This window comes from Primulina huaijiensis, chromosome 14 (genome assembly GCF_012295235.1).
Source record: "Primulina huaijiensis isolate GDHJ02 chromosome 14, ASM1229523v2, whole genome shotgun sequence".
NCBI classification, from domain to species: domain Eukaryota; kingdom Viridiplantae; phylum Streptophyta; class Magnoliopsida; order Lamiales; family Gesneriaceae; genus Primulina; species Primulina huaijiensis.
In genome coordinates, this window is record NC_133319.1 from 18,850,134 (window position 1) to 18,866,409 (window position 16,276).

The window sequence follows — 16,276 nt, forward strand, 5'->3', positions numbered from 1 at the left end:
AAAATTGAAAATTTCGAAAATCAAAATTTTCACTGATCCATTTTTGACAGCTGACATTTTTGTTAACTCATTCATCAAAACAATCAGTTACACTCTCCTTACTCAATTAACCGTTAAGATAACTTTCATCCTATGGAATCAACTAATAAACTATTTTATAAGCATTTTGTTTGATTTCCATCAAACTACAGTATCCAAATTCAACTTCTTGAACTTTGAGTATCTCAACAGGAACACATAATCCAATACTTGTGTGACCTTCAATGGTTCAGGGATACAGCTAGCTGTGGGTTCATATCTCCATGTGATTCAGAATAACATTTATCCTAATTCGTGCTTACCTAATTAGCTTCATTCTTTTCATTAACAACTTGATCAAGAATGTCGTCTCATTTCTGATTGCACCAATCAGATCATGGTATGATGTATAGTAGTATCTCCTCATGATTTCCTAGGTATCGCTAATAGTGCCTACAAGAACCTTAAGTTATGGTTAGCGTACAATACGGTTCCTTCAACTCATATATCCCGATCGAATCAGCAATTATTAGTATATAGAGAGTTGCGTTTAAATTCGATAACGTGTGACATATATTTGAGTAATAATAGTGACATGATATGTGTAACTGAATAAACACTTTTCCAAAATGCACACGTCTTACTCTGACCAGAGATTCCTACCACTATTAACTCATCATATCACACATGATATCTTCACCCACAGGCAAACGGTGAATGTTTACATAACAGATGTCAGTCTCAAGCTCAAAAGATTTTTATCCTAATTTTAAGCGGCTGATTCAACTAGGAACATGTTTATAATATATGGTATACTTCCTAATGAGTTTCACGATCTTACGTTGAGAGGCAGATCTCATGGTAGCTATGATATATTTAAGGACTTTATCTATGCAGCTTGCATGAATATACATATAAAGTAAATATCATAATTATATAAAATCGTAAAATATTATTAAAGTAAAGATTTTTTTTTATATCAAAGTCAATAAAAATCAGCACAAGTTGGTTCACTGAACATCTACTCTAACAATGATATCAAACGACCAAATGCTAGCCATGGTAACATCATTACATGAAATTGTTTGCTTACCATGTTTTACTTAGGAGGGAATGGAACTCCGGGAATATCTACACTTTGTAATGGCCCTGAATAGGCTATCAACTTTAGTCTGTAAAGTCCCCATCGGCGGGACCAAAACATTGAAAAAATATCTATTACTAAATGTGATACATACCGTCTAATAGAAAATTATATATGTAGCCATCATGTCCATGTTGTTTGCCCAATTCTCACATCATTGTTGGTTTCAATTTGACTTGTGTGGTTGCTATGGTGAGTATGCTACATGAAAATGACCGTCTGATCATCTCACTGCAAATTTAAAAAAAATTGATAAATTTCATATTTTTTGTTTTCAGATGAGATGTAGACCGATCATCTTATTAAAAAAACAAAAATCGAGATATCAATGTAACATAGACTCCCCGTGGTTGTGCCTCGAAGTCTTTGCATAATAATTACTCGGGATTGGTTTTGGTTCATTCGATGCTAATGGACCACAATCCACACACCAAAATTATTTTGGTCGTACTGGCAATTGACAATGAATAAACTGTCGGTTCGAATATAGGAAAAATAAACCACTATATAACATATGAAAAAATCAAGAATAGTCTATTGTTTATCTTAAAATTATTAATATTTTCTTTTTTAGATTTTACAAGTTTATTTTTTTAAAAAAAAAAAACTAAATTCAAGATAGTGGCAAAATTGTCTTTTTCAAAAAATATATCGTGAATAGATCAAACTTTCACAATTAACATTACTAATATGGACGAAGAACTTTGAAACAAAAATCAAATGAAATTCTTGAGTCATTGTTTAAACTAAGACAATTTATTGGATTCAAGAAACCCGTAAAAGTAAATGTATATTGGGTTTACTGAAAGGCAAAAACTTGTGTGAGACGGGTCGAATTTTGTGAGACAGATCTCTTATTTAGGTCGTCAATGAAAAAGTATTACTTTTTATTGTGAATATCGATAGGATTTACCCGTCTCACAGATAAAGATTCGTAAGATCGTATCACAAAAGACCTACTGTTACTCAAAAAGATGAGATTGAATTTTTTTGGTGCCATTTAATAAATGTTTAATAAGATATTTACCCTGAAAGTCTCCCTCGTTCTAGTAACTCTACTCAAAACATGCGATCGGGTTCGTTCGAATGTGATAAAAGCCGCCGCCGACCAACGTTCCAACCTCTGGCGTGCAATTAAATGTTCCCCTTTCACCGGCGTGTCGATACTTTGCTCTTCTCAGTCCCATATTCTGTGCTTGTTCGAAATTTCCGATCAGACGCAGCGCTAGAATCCCTACGCAATGCGTCAGAAGCCAGAACACCGAACTTGGTCTTATACAACTACCCATCTTTCTCGGGGGCGTATGGGGCACTCTTTGCGCACCTCTACCATAGTCGACTCAACCTCCCTTGCCTCATTTTGCCCTTTTCTTCTGTGATACCATTCAGGTATGCTCTAATCAACTTCGTTGGCTTGTTGAGCTGAAAAAAACGCNTTTTTTTTTTTTTTTTTTTTTTTTTTTATCTTTTTGAACTTCACCTTGATTGGTTTAAGGGAGAATTGACGAGTATGACGACTGCAGATGAGGTCTTGGCATTTCGTCAATAACAAATTTGTTATGATGGAAATACAAGTAGGAAGAATTTTCTGTTTCAAACTAATCAGGTTTTGAAAGTAAATTTCCAAGTCACTGTTCCAGGAGCAGCATAGCGTAGCCATGTTCTTGAAAATCGAGTTTATAACTATCAAAGTAACTCTATAAAAGCTATGTTAGTACTAAAAATGATTAGATGAAATTGTGCAGGTTTAAGCACATGACTTAATGGAAACTGTGAAGTGAAATTTCTTAAAACAGCAAAGAGTTCTCTTCAATTTTTTACCGAGATCTCTGGACTTAAAGATTTGATTACTTTTACAATTTGCAACTATTAACCATTCCACTTTTGATTTAACTTCGATGCCGTTTCTTGTTATAGTCTGACTGTGAAATGCTTACAGTGATAACACTTAGTATCACCATAATCACTTGGGTCTATACAATGAGAATGTGAGTGAATCTTAAATTCCTTATATAACTACTCACAGAAGGAGTTAAGTTTCTAAGCCGTTTGACATTCAGCTATGCATTAGTTTTGTGCTTAAAATCAAGTGAGCTATTCGGTTTGATCTTAGATTGCTTGAATGATTTGTGTATTCTATCACCTCTCGACTCTGAAACGATGGGCTATTTATAGAAGGGATTAGAGTGATTCTCCAACATTCAAATTATTCACCTGGCATTTTCTGATTGAATTGACAAACTCTAAAAATGTCTGCATTCTATGCCCGTAGTGGTAAATGTACGGGTTTGCAGTGTTAATCATATGTCTGTCTTCTAGCTCGTTCACGACATGACTCTTTAATGTTCATTTCCTTCAAAAATTGTAATATTACTATTCAGAACATTCTGGACCAACATCCTTGCTGAAATTCTTTTGACATGATAAAATAGTAAATTCGGTGGAGAGGGATTGTGTTCTTCTGTTTTAAACACTTTTTCCGTATATTTGTTGGATATTTTCACTAGCTTCGACCCTTTTCCAATTTGTCTTTGTTTTCCAAGGTCTTTGCTGAAACCTTGATTCCCTTATCCATAATCATCACCGCCATCTCGACTATAACTCACAATTGGTTGAGTCTTCTCCACTCTAGTCTTCCTCATCTCTGATCCAGAAATCATAGTACAAGGAAAAATATAACTAGTTACAACTCAAGCATTTTGTTTTCAGTTTTCCAACACTGTTTCAGAAATTATATCCTACAGAATTGATCATGAACTTAAGATGTAGATTAACTCAATTATTTGCTGTTTTAAGGGGAAATGATTGTAATGGGCGGAAGGATACAAAATATACTTTCCTGAGCTATTTTGAAGAGATTGAAGTCCCCACATTATATTATTTTGTTACATTGATATATTCCTGCTCAACTGGTCCTTTTCCCTGCATCATGCATGTTCTATAAATAAGTTTTTTTTTACTATATGTTCTGACTAGTTCGATCAAGTAGTTATTGTAAAAGCTTTAGTCATTCTATTGCTTTTGTTAGTCATTGTAAAATATAGTAGATACTTAATGCCTCTGAACACAACAATTGTACGCATTTGTTAGGATGATGAATAATAATGAAAATCCATCTCCTTGATCAAGTCTCTCCTCCTTTCCTTTGAAATGCTCTCTGAACTCCGCTCCTTCATTCTTCACTTCTTCAGAGTAATGCTCACTCGCAGAGCAACAATCACCACACAGTGTCATAATTTCTACTTTCAACTCTTCGAACTGTTACATGATCACTTGTTTTTGGTCCAGCAGGTTAAATTGTGTTGGTGCATCAACACACTCATAAATCTGTCAATGACTTTTTGTTATACATAAACTGGAACTGTATTATTCTAATAATGCAACTTTAGGAATATTTTCTATTTATGTATGGCATTCATGTTGCTGGCGTAAAGGTGGGTGATGCAAATTATTTTCTGTGAAATTTCCTTATTTCTTGGGTTTGAGATGCATTGAGCGCTACTGAATATTGCGTGTGTTTATCTATTAGAACACATTTTAGAGTGTGCAAATGTTGAAGTTTGTTGTCAGCTGTCTAAATTGTTTTAGCTGCTAGTTACCATGTTGATGTATAAATGCTTTCCATCCCTCATTTTACGAGCAGGCTTTGTATCTTTATCTTTCCCCTTCATTACGGTTATTATTCATTTTCCTTAGAGTTGAAGATATATGCATCGAAGGATTGAAGACATGCTATTTTTTAGATTTTATTGGTCCAAAAGGTTTTGCTTTTGAACTTTCGAAGCGAACATCATCCAAGTGAGCACACTTCAGAATTTTAAACCTTTACTCATTTAGTAAAATTGTAGATTATGTACTTGATCGTTGGCTAAATCACCAATATTTACTTGTAGGCTTATTGGATTTGATCATCGCCAATCAGCACTCTCTAGAATTTCGTCAAGGGAATGTTTTGATACGAACCTCACATTTCATGTCGATATTGAGAAGAGTTGCTCCACTGCTGCATATGAATATTTCTCTGCTGCACTTACGGAGACGAGATCAGATACTGTAAGTGAAAGTGCTCAAGCCAGACAAACTTTATTAGCCGATGCTGCCTTCTTAATTAAATCGGCTTCCAAAAACAAAAAATTTGTAGAATGCTTAGTCCAAGGGTGCACTGTATACATTTTTATACTAATGTTTTTGTGTACAATACCACAAAAAGGATAATACCATGTCCCTTCTAAATCCTGAAGAACGAGAGCAGATGGAGGTAGTGCTTAAGTACATAGAAGATGAGGATCTTCGTAAGTGGAGGCTGCCTGATACCCAAGCATTTAAAATTGGACTAAGGGACTGGCGCTCGAAATTGAACTGCATCACTAATCCGTGGATGTATCAACAGGTTAAATTGCATTTCAATCAGAAAAGAATATTCATTTCAGACAAGTTCTAGATTTACCATTGTTCTTGAGGGTTCATTTAATAGAATTGTTAGTAAAACAGTCATTTAACTAATCATTTGTAGCATTGCACCTGACAATTGATGGTAAAAGGAGTTATGGGGTAAACTTAATGTTGCCACCTTTTCTTTTCTTTGTTTCGTGCTTTTGATTGTATTTAATTTAATTTGGTTTACTTGTTTACATGAATAGTTGATGGAGATTAGCGCTGCCGACTTAATCAACAAGGGAAAGGCCTATCTTTTACATCGAAAGAGTGATGCAAATATGCTGCTGCAAAAGGTTTTTAGAGTGCAGTTAGGAAGAGGTTTTTATGGGGAGTGCTTGGTAAACATCCTTAAGTAATTCTCTTATTGTCATCATGTGCTTCAGTTAGTTCTAGTTCATGGTCTAATGATAGATTTCATACTTAGGTACTTTTTTATTGTTCACATGACGCGCTAGAAAATTAAACGACGAATTTTGCTTAATTGTCTGGCATCTTTCTTTGAATTCTTAAGCTAGTATTTATCACTGTTAGGGATTTAGAGCTGATGGAAATTCAGAATTGAGTGATGAAATTGGGAAGGAACTGAGTAAAAGGAGTGTAGCTGCTGGGCTAAGGTGATTTACTTTGATCCTTTTTTTCTCGGTTAATTCTCTCTCCTTTTAATCTCCATGTTATGCTGTATTTGTGTGCAAATGTTATGTATTGAACATTGCATTCACTTGCTGACAAACAAATAAGCATTGACTTGGCAACTTTCTTTGCTAAAGTTTATTAGACTCGGATTTCCAAAACTAAGAGTGTACCAACATACATTTGAATAGCAGTATTGCCACTCGATGAACTGTGGTCCTTGCTGCAAAAGCTGTGTTGTTTCTTAGTTGTGAATTTATTATCATTCTTAATGTATCCCCTGATAAAAACAGGCCTATTGGAGCTGTGATATACATGCAGCGCAATAATCTAAAAATGTGCCTAAGAACTACAGACAGCAGTACAGATACTTCTGAGATTGCCAAGGTTTGGATCGAAACAAAGTAACTAACGAATTCCGCTTGTTACATTTTCCCTACCAAAGATTTGAATCAGTCTCCAGAATGATTTTTCGGAATAAAATATTTTGCACATGCAAACTCGTGCAGGCATATGGTGGAGGGGGTTTGCCAAGTTCCAGCTCGTTTATTATTCGCATGGACAAGTATAATGAGTGGCTTTCACCGCAGTAATCATCAATAAGTTGTGGTAAATTTCAAGTTTGAATTACGAGGGCAGAAAATCCTTTAATTCCCAACCTGAATTGTTTTTGCACAATTGCACCTTCTTTTTGGTGACGCATGGACACATGGATAAAGGAAATTTTAAAAAAAATATTAGGATGATTCGTCAAGGGAACAACTATTTTGTCTTGGTGATATACAAAAATTAATGAAATTAAATAAATAAATCAAAAGTTAGAAGCCATCAGATAAATTTATTACTTTTTACATGTCTACCCTAGAATTTTCTTCCCTAAAACATTTTTTATTTGCTTTCTCTTTCTTGGATTCTGTTTTTATGGGATGGATTTTGAGAGTTGACTTCCTGTAGCCTCCTTTTATTTGATTTATATACAACAATAGTTAAAACTTTGATGGTATCGACAGACCTCCAAGAAAGTAGGCTTTGATACTCACAAATGCGTGTTTCTCTTTCATACATGATGCTTGAAGCTGTTAACGTTCTATACATATAGTTGATCTCTAAGTGTTCCCCTGTTATAGGTATGAAATTGTGGTCTAAGCATGGATACAAGTAATTGCATACTGTGAGGTACTTGCACATCCAAACTGCTGCTTCAAATTTTTCTCCATCCTGGTTAGTGGGCTGCTGGGGCTGGTTAGGTTTCCTTTTGGAATAATACTGCATTGCAGAATCACAGTTTCGGCTAGGTGAAGCTTGATTTGGTGTCCGAGTGCTAAACCTCTTCTTCTATACTCAAAGGATATGTTAAAAATGCCAATCTTCCCAAGCTATGCCATTTGATCAAGCCCGCCTTTACCAACATGCCAGGACTGCAGTCAGAATGAGCTTGTGTACGTAAATTTTCGAGTATTCTAAATTTAAGAACATCTAATCCAACTTCTATCTTTTTGAAAGTGCTTCCACATTGCTTGTCAATCCCACCTTGAAGAGATATATCATGCTAGGTAGAAAAGCAAACATTGCCACTCCCTTCAATCTTTAGCTTTTCTTTTTCTACTAGAAATTTGGAACCTGTACGCTAGATCTATACGATCTTAGGTGGAGATAACTTATTTAACTTGTAGAAGGTGTGATTTATTTAATCGAGTTTTAAGAACCCATTATACATAACATATCATGTGGAAAATGTTACTTTTGTTTAATCTTGTTTATTATTTGTCTTGTCATTATTGTGGACTTCGTGAAAAGAACAATTCTAGTGTTCAATTTGGGGACGAACGAAATATGTTTATTCTTCGCGATAATAATAAAAGATTGTTATATGCGTTGTAGGGCCGAGAAGTATCATATGCCCCCATGTACTACCTGTCAATTGGTTTCACAACAAATGTATGATTCTTAAAATGAAAAATATGTATCATAGAAGGCGGTGGTGTCATCTCACTTCTGGTCAGTCACTGTCTCAAATCATTTTCAAAACTGTGCCATGTTTACAATTGGGTGGAATCTTTGGTCGTCCGACGAAAGTGAACAGCTCTTATTTTTGCATTTTCCCAGATGAACACATCAATATGTTCAGAAGGATGGCATTAATACAACAATAGATTTGTCAATACTTCGCATGTGCTGGCCTCAATATCCAACTTTGTGATGTCAAGGTGTACGAAGACATCGTGAGAGACTAGTTCATAGGACTTTGAGAGATTCATCCCCATTCCATGATCTAGTTTTGTCCAAGTTAAAAGCAAAAAATGTCCCCGAATAGCATAGCCTCCTCTCCTTGGTTCTGACAAATTCCAAAAGATGTTATATTGCGTATTTCGGTTTAAAAAATATTGGGATGACCATGACTATAAAAAACCATCCTCAAAGTTAGGTTTAAGAAACAAATCTATCACATCTTTAAATTAATTCTTATGAATGCCAAATGAATGAAAAATAATCAGCTGGCCCCACTGACACCCTCATTTCTCCACCGTTATCGACCTGGCAAACACATGCTTGTCCCTCCAGTTAATGACAGTTTTCATTAACTGGGAATGCAAGCCCAGCTTCCCTCCACTTTGCCAGTGATCTACGCTTTGTTGCAAAAGAAAATTCTACTTTCTTCGAATTAGCTCACACGGTTCAAAAAAATACAAACTTCTTTGCAATAATTTGAGACAACAAAAAAAATCTGGTTTCTACACTTCTGTGGTAAGAAGTACATGGTATTTCATCAACTATTTACATTCATTCTCTTAGTTTTCCCTAATCTTTTCACTAAAAACTAATACCTTCGAGACACTCAGCCTCAAAAACAAAGGTTTGCATCATCCCAACAACCACCATCTCCAAAATAGGATTAAAAAAACACAAGAAACCATAAATCAGCTCGACCTTAGTTACCTGCAAGAATCAATTCACATTTTAGGCAATTGACCAAGGCCTAGAGTGGTTGGATGGAAAAAACTAGTACAAAAATGCCTTGTACGTATACCTCATCAATGAACATCTGAATTTATAATAACAAAGAGAAGAGCCGTTTCCCAGTCCATAGCAGGATGCATTAACATTTGTCAGGACTGAGCATCATCTGCATCGGAGTCACTTCCAGAAGAACTCCCTGAATCAGAATCTGTAAAAGGAAGCTCAAACTAATGAGCCATGTCTATGAACATTTCCTTTTGTTTATCTGCAATTCCAAGCAACAAATTCATCAACACAATGTAGAAACGCAAGAATCAGTATCAGTACCACTGGAAGATGAGGAATCACTGCTCGAGCTGCTGGAACTGCTTGAACCACTGCTGGCATTGGCTCGATCATCTTGATCAATTCCAACACCAATTCCGACACCAGCCCCTTCATCTTTCTCAATCTCCACAGGAGGAAAGCTAGCGGCTGGCATATCATCATCAATGTCAACATCTTCATCGTCGTGTTCTTTCAACTTCTTTCCTGATCCATCATTCTCATCATCCATAGCTCCCTGAAAATAAGTAGCAACCTAGTTACTAATCATAGCACAAAAGAAAACTACTTTTGACAAACAGATAATAAATGGGAAAACGTGGAAATCCTGCCAGCTATAAAATTTGTGAATCAAGCATATTACCATTTCCAACTCAGCAACTGGTGTAGATGGAGCAACTTCAGCAACAGAATTATTATTCATCATCAGTGCTTGTCGCTTGGTCTTACTCACCAGCTTCTTCCAGTTGGTCACAAAGCGGTCGAGTTCCCAAAGTGTCTCAGTATCAAGGGCTTCAATGTCAAGCTCAATTTCATCACCATCCTGAGCCAAATGTTCATTCCTCTTCCTGATAATGTGAACCAGTTGGGGCATCTTTTCTTGAGGCAAACTCTGCAATCCAATTCCAAGCTTCTGTTTCTCTTCCATACTCATCTCCCTCTTATTTTGATCCTTCGCTCGGGGTTTTGGCTGCTTGACTGTCCCCGGTCCTCCTCTTGCACCTTTGGGATCTTTAACTGGCTGAGAAAGCGCTGCCTGAGGAGAAGGAATTCTGTCCAGCATTGGCAAATGGTTCGAAGATGGGGGAGGAGGATTCGACGCGGTAGAGGCACTTGAATGCGCTTGCATTGGCATTTGCAATCTTTCTTTCTTCTTGCCAACATGCGACGTCTGAACTGGACCCGCTTTTGGTTTCGTCTTCTTCCCTCTTACTGGAGAAGAGACAAGAATATGATTATGATTATTCCACGAACTGCCCTGCAAATCTTCAATGCCGCCAACGTACCTTTCTTGGTTAACACTAAATTCTCGAGACTCCCTCACTCTATGTTGATTAGAAAAGCTATCAATTTTATCTTGTATTGGCTTAAAAATTTCCTCAAACTTGGAAAGCATCTGCTCCGCCATGCCATTGACAGGATCCGCCTTCGGGTTATACAACAGAGCATTGTTGAAAGTCAACCTCACATCGGCAGCAAATTCATTTGGGGTAGGATACAGATTCTTCGATAAATTAGCTTTAACAGTACCTAAATCCATTGGGCACTTCACAATCAGATGATAATCGTGAAGCCCCAACGCCACTGCATCCACGGGCGCTTTGAAAACCCACCCACATTTGTGCTTCATTAATTTCGTCAGAATCTGCTTGCATTCCTTCAGGATACCACCGAAATCGATGGTTTTATCCAGGCCACCATTACGTAGATCAAACCCATTGCTCAATCTCGAAGAATCCTTAACAGAAGCAACAGGACCACTGGCGGGCTTGTTTCCGGGTACCTTCTTCGATTTTGCCTGAGATCTTGGGTTTCTCGAAAAGCCAAATTGACCCGAATCAATTCGATCTCGCAAATCTCGAACCAGATCCAACTCAGAGGAAAATCGTCTACGGAGGCCTAGAAGCTCGGACTTCGTGTAGGAGGCGACATTGAACGTCAAATAGCTGCCATAATTGAAAGCGTTACGGCTAGTGGAAGTCTGATTGAAAGAGTAAGCATCGTCGGAGACCGCCTGCGTGACCGCGGGGCAATCAACGTTCACATTCTGGTGACGGGGGACACATATGGCGTCGTTCAGGGCGGGGTGGTGGAATTGTTTCTGCTTTTTCTTAGGGTTCGGGTTAGGGTTAGAATCTAGGTGAGGATTAGAGCAAGGAATCTTCCCCATGGGGGCCCAGCTCGAATCATTCTGACTTGCTAACACGGCAGACGCCATAAATCGCACCGACGGCGGTGCTCAGCCACACCAACTCTCCGGCGACGATTTCCCCGAAAATCATGTATCGAATCGCCGAATTCTTCAATCGTAAACCTTCGAACCGAATCGCCACAAGCAAAGAATCAAGCTTTTTGTCGGCGAAATTCTGAACAAAGGCGTCGAAAGTACAGAAACATAGCTAATATGGTGATTAGGGTTTGTAGATTGAGCGAGGAACATGATGAGAGGAGGGCGCTTCTTAAAGGCGGTGAGATCTGCCCGTCAGTGTTTCGGGCAGATTCCGGACCGTTGGATCCCCGTGAGATATTGATCCAAGGGTAAAGTTAATTTTGTTTGCTGGCTTGGGGGGTTGACCGGGACATCTGTCATCGACGCTTGAGATCAGGTCTCGACGACACGTGGCCGGATACTGAGCGCACGATGTAGTGGGTAAACGCATTTGGGTTTGGAGTGAATTTGGGCCGCATGTGGTGTGAATTTAGGGTTTTTAAAAGCCCGCAGGTGGGGCCCGCAGTGAGGGTGACGTGGACTCGGAAGACGTGAATGTGAAGAAAATTTGCTTATATGGTGACGTGTCGCGACTTTGAAGGAACCCTTGGTAGTGTTAAAACCTTACCTGAGTGTGGCCACTGAAATTACCATATTGCCTTCTCAGGATTTCTATATTAGCCCCTTTATAATTTATTATTACTTGACAAAATATTAGATTTTAATTATTAAATTAGTAATTTATCATCATACACTTAATAAATATTCCGTTTTCAATTATTAATGTAAAATAAATATATCTGATTTTTAAAAAAAATTATAAATATTGTCGTTAATTTATTATATACATAATATGTGCATATCACATATATATTCTGATCAATAATTAATAAAGACAAAAACTTGTTTGAGACGGTCTCACAGGACGTATTTTGTGAGATAGATCTCTTTTTGGGTTATCCATGTAAAAGTATTGTTTTTTATGCTAAGATTATTACTTTTTATTATGAATATCGGTAAGGTTAACCCGTCTCACAAATAAAAATTCGTGAGACCGTGTCACAAAAGACTTACTAAATTATAAATATGGATGGACAGAGTAATGAACTGCGAAGTAGGATAATTATCATTTACAAATACAGTTGTTATAATTCTATTTAATCATTTCTGATAACACTGGTCTCTTTTACTTCCTCTGGTTATAATAATAAAAAAAAACTATCTTACCATGATATTTTGGTTTCCCTACAAAGAATATATTAAATACCCAATTTATTTGTTCATTTCTTGGGTAAATAATAATTAATAAAATCATATTTCTACCCAAATTTATCTTATTATATTTTAAGTTTTAATTTTGAATAAATCATATCTGTCGGAGACGATAAATGAACAAAATAAACTGAAAAGTCATTTTTGAATTTTAAAAAACAATTAAATCAGATTCTTTTTTAAAAAAAATGTGATTTAATATTATTTAAAATTTTGAAATAATAATTTCACAATAAATTTGCAAGGGCGTGACTGGAAATCAAATATAAGAGAAGTTTCCTGTGGGACCCACAATTTAATGTTATAATTATATTTGTATCCATAAACAAGTGAAATCGAGGTGGCATATAATATAGTAGAAGAAGGCGTCACATCTCTCAAGCGATTTCTATACTCAAAAGGAGAAGAGGAACCTTCCACAGAAAATATGCGCATACAATTCCGATTTCTCTTCTCTTCCACAATCAACGATTTCCGATTAATCGGCGGTAGATCTTCATCATGAGTTTCGTTGATTTCCGATTAATTGGCGGTAGATATTCACCGTGAGTTTCCTGGATCCATCTTCACGATGAAGATTTAAAGTTTTCCGCATGATCGTTTGCAGAATCGAAAACTCGTCAAACTCCGACTTCTCAGCCGATGGCCGCCGGAGGAAGATAATTTCTGATTAATCGGCAGTTCACGATGTTTCCAGGATCTGTCCACCACAACGAAGATTTGACGTTTTTTCTCCTGTGTGTTTCGAAAACATCGCTAACGCCGATCGAATTCTAAGCCAACAATGGTTGACTCTGGTCAGCCTGTTAACCACCGGAGGAAGATGGGAGTTACAGCTTTGCAGTTGGTTGCTTCTGTGAATGTGAATTTGGGCGCATGTGAGGCAAATTTGATCCGTCACACGCACGTTAAAACGTGGTTAGTTCTCATTTTCCTCTCATGAAAAGTACAAGAATTATATTTTTGCTTGTTTTTATATTATTATTATTATTTTTGCTTGTTTTTATATTATTATATTTTGTGATAATACAGGAAAAATAGATTTCCAACACAAAAATAGGGCACATATTTCATTAGATTTAATTTATTTATAAATAAATATTTAGAGAATTTTAATTATTGGAAATTGAGAAATGTGGCCTTGAAATTAACCGCAAGCTGCTCGATCAACGCTCGATTCGAAAGATACTTTGTGTCTGGATTGAGCTCAAATAAAATATAATTTATTTAGTCTACGATCAATAAAAGAAATATATTATTCTTATTAAATTAAATACACAAAATTAACAATTTTAAACAAATGTCAAAAAATAAATAAAAACTAATGACGAGATTCTTTTTATAAAATAAATACATAGTAAAAAAATAACATGGTAAAATGGTTTAAGAACACGGTTACATTTATCAATGATGATTAACTGCATAGAATAGCTAGATATCAGATAATGCGCTACAAAGTATTGATTAAATAATTATAGTTTACTTCTATCAATAAGTTTACGTTTAGTATGCAGGTCGATCCTAACAATATTTGGGTCTGAGTCTAACTTTTAAAAAGAGGCATCTGAATCATAATGCATGTTTATATTTTTTTTAGTTCCATAGCAATTTTTCAAATTAAACCAATATGTTAAAGACAATATAAAAAACTAAATGAATAAAAATATCAAACATGTCCAAAATGATCACTAAAAAACAACCCGCCTAACATTTTTAGAGCTAAAAATACTAATCAAGTCTGTACAATCAAGTTGTTCAGTAATTTCTTTCTCAATCGATAACATAGCCAATCCATTCAATCTTTCTTGTGACATGGTTGATCGGAGAAAAGTTTTGATGAACTTTAACTTTGAAAAACTTCGTTCTGCACTTGCTACTGTGGCCGGGACAGTCAACAAGATTTTATAAGCAATATGAGCATTTGGGAAACACCCATCCATTTTCTTCAAGTAATTCACTACATCAATGGCCGATTTTGCTTCTCTTGGTAATGAGCACCTCAAGAATGTCAACTCCGAAAATAGATCATCTCCATTAATATCAGAACAACCCTAATGAGTCAAAGAATTTTCAAGATTCTTGCAAGACCTCAACAAGGTTTCATCGTCTGCACGTTGTAACCTCTCTAGATTGAACAAAAAACCAAATGTTTCTTCATATTTTTGAAACTGTTCAAATCGAGCTTTCATAGAAGAACGAGCTTGATCGATTATAAAGAGAAAGTAGTTAATTCGAAAAGATTCTGCAGTTGACTGTATCACTTCTTCACTGTTATTTTCACCAAATTGTTTCTTTCTTCGAATAACACGTTTCTCTCGAAATACAGCTTCAATGCCCATCTCACATGCCATTTCTTTAGCTTCAACCATGGACTTATCGTAACCATCTTCTCTAAATTCTTCAAGAAATAAAACAATTCCTTGTAAAAGTTTGATAGCAACATCAATATCCATATTTTCAGGTTGAAAAAATTTGCTCACGGTGTTGATAGCATGCAACAACTTGTACCAAATTACCACACCAAGCAAGAATTCAAAATGCTCAAGTTCATATAACGCTAAGGATTCAGCTTCACTCTTCGTTTTGGGATCTTCACTTTCATTTGCCAAGTCATACAAAGCATCTCTTATTTGTGCAATTTGCTCCTTTATAGGTTTAACACTCTCAACATGACTTTCCCATCATGTTTGTGACAATGGCTTAACTGTCAAACCCTTCACGTGATCTTTGAAAATCTTCCACCGCTTGGTAGAAGAGGAGAACAATGTATAGATCCGTTGTATTACTCCAAAAAATGACATAGCCTTAGCACAACAATTAGCCATATCACACAAGGCTAAATTGAGACTATGACAACCACAAGAAGTATAAAAAGCTCTGGGATTCATTTCAAGTAACCTTTTTTGTACACCTTTATGCCTATCTTTCATATTAGATCCATTATCATATCCTTGACCTCTAATATCATCAATATCAAGCTCAAGATTGACTAAAGCATTTTTAAGATGCATAAAAAGCCCAAGTCCCTAAGTATCATCAACATCTAAAAATTGCACCCAATATTCTTCTACTTTTTTGAAACTTTTTGAATCATTTAAACATCGTATGACAATGGACATTTGCTATTTGTGATTGATATCAGGAGTACAATCTAATATGATTGAAAAATATTTTGCTTGTCTTAACAAACAAAATGTGATGTTTCAATCTGAAGAGTTGAAAATGTAACAGTTTATAAGATATTAAATTTCTTCCATAAAAATAGTAAAATGTGTTATCACAAAGTAAAGAGGGTATTTATGAAGTATAACTAATTATTAGAGAGATTTCAAGTGAAAGGGCATTTCTAAAATTTGATTTGTCAAAATCGAAGTTCACTTAGAAAAGTAAAAGAAAGCTTTCCTAATCACTCTACTACATGAGACAATATATAACAAAAAAATGGATATATGCCAAATTTCCCAACTTTTGAAGGGGGAAACCATTAAAACTCCCACAACACAACAATAAATTCTTTCAAGTCAAGAATGCAGTAAATACTTATTTATTGAAATTTAGATTGC

The 16,276-nt window shown here is 35.9% G+C and overlaps 2 protein-coding genes and 1 pseudogene across 8 annotated transcripts; 1 reads left to right on the top strand and 2 right to left on the bottom strand.

The window, feature by feature from the left end:
- The first annotated feature begins 2,219 nt into the window (after nucleotides 1-2,219).
- LOC140957355 (uncharacterized) lies at nucleotides 2,220-8,564 on the top strand. Of its 6 annotated transcripts, none has more exons than XR_012171612.1 (10): nucleotides 2,220-2,551; nucleotides 4,859-4,960; nucleotides 5,056-5,215; nucleotides 5,373-5,552; nucleotides 5,803-5,937; nucleotides 6,131-6,213; nucleotides 6,523-6,616; nucleotides 6,739-6,838; nucleotides 7,357-7,672; nucleotides 7,787-7,952. XR_012171612.1 is itself a non-coding variant. In XM_073414571.1 (9 exons), the coding sequence occupies exons 1-8, from the start codon at nucleotides 2,301-2,303 to the stop codon at nucleotides 6,820-6,822; spliced, it is 1,089 nt and encodes a 362-aa protein (XP_073270672.1). In that variant the 5' UTR covers nucleotides 2,220-2,300; the 3' UTR covers nucleotides 6,823-6,838; nucleotides 8,111-8,564. The 6 variants fall into 6 exon arrangements, 2 of the variants coding, with proteins under 2 accessions (XP_073270672.1, XP_073270671.1); XR_012171613.1 differs by having other exon boundaries at nucleotides 7,357-7,405; nucleotides 7,515-7,952; XR_012171614.1 differs by having other exon boundaries at nucleotides 7,357-7,405; nucleotides 7,525-7,952.
- A 344-nt stretch (nucleotides 8,565-8,908) lies between these two features.
- LOC140957354 (transcription factor GTE2-like) lies at nucleotides 8,909-11,672 on the bottom strand. Of its 2 annotated transcripts, XR_012171611.1 has the most exons (4): nucleotides 9,876-11,672; nucleotides 9,515-9,749; nucleotides 9,258-9,395; nucleotides 8,909-9,166 (listed from the first exon to the last, which is right to left on the bottom strand). XR_012171611.1 is itself a non-coding variant. In XM_073414568.1 (3 exons), exons 1-3 carry the CDS (start codon nucleotides 11,448-11,450, stop codon nucleotides 9,337-9,339), a joined length of 1,869 nt encoding a protein of 622 aa, XP_073270669.1. In that variant the 5' UTR covers nucleotides 11,451-11,672; the 3' UTR covers nucleotides 8,909-9,336. The 2 variants fall into 2 exon arrangements, 1 of the variants encoding a protein (XP_073270669.1); XM_073414568.1 differs by having other exon boundaries at nucleotides 8,909-9,395.
- Nucleotides 11,673-14,184: 2,512 nt separating this feature from the next.
- LOC140957572 (uncharacterized) lies at nucleotides 14,185-15,159 on the bottom strand (annotated as a pseudogene).
- Nucleotides 15,160-16,276: the final 1,117 nt, after the last annotated feature.

Excerpts from the sequence above, each read along its gene's own strand:
- LOC140957355 (XM_073414571.1), top strand. The coding sequence starts at position 2,301 with ATGTTCCCCTTTCACCGGCGTGTCGATACTTTGCTCTTCTCAGTCCCA. Across the intron at positions 5,216-5,372 it reads CGGAGACGAGATCAGATACT|GATAATACCATGTCCCTTCT; the intron begins GTAAGTGAAAGT and ends TACCACAAAAAG. Across the intron at positions 5,553-5,802 it reads ATCCGTGGATGTATCAACAG|TTGATGGAGATTAGCGCTGC; the intron begins GTTAAATTGCAT and ends TTACATGAATAG.
- LOC140957354 (XM_073414568.1), bottom strand. The coding sequence starts at position 11,450 with ATGGCGTCTGCCGTGTTAGCAAGTCAGAATGATTCGAGCTGGGCCCCC. Across the intron at positions 9,750-9,875 it reads CAGTTGCTGAGTTGGAAATG|GGAGCTATGGATGATGAGAA; the intron begins GTAATATGCTTG and ends ACTTATTTTCAG. Across the intron at positions 9,396-9,514 it reads TGATTCCTCATCTTCCAGTG|ATTCTGATTCAGGGAGTTCT; the intron begins GTACTGATACTG and ends TTCCTTTTACAG.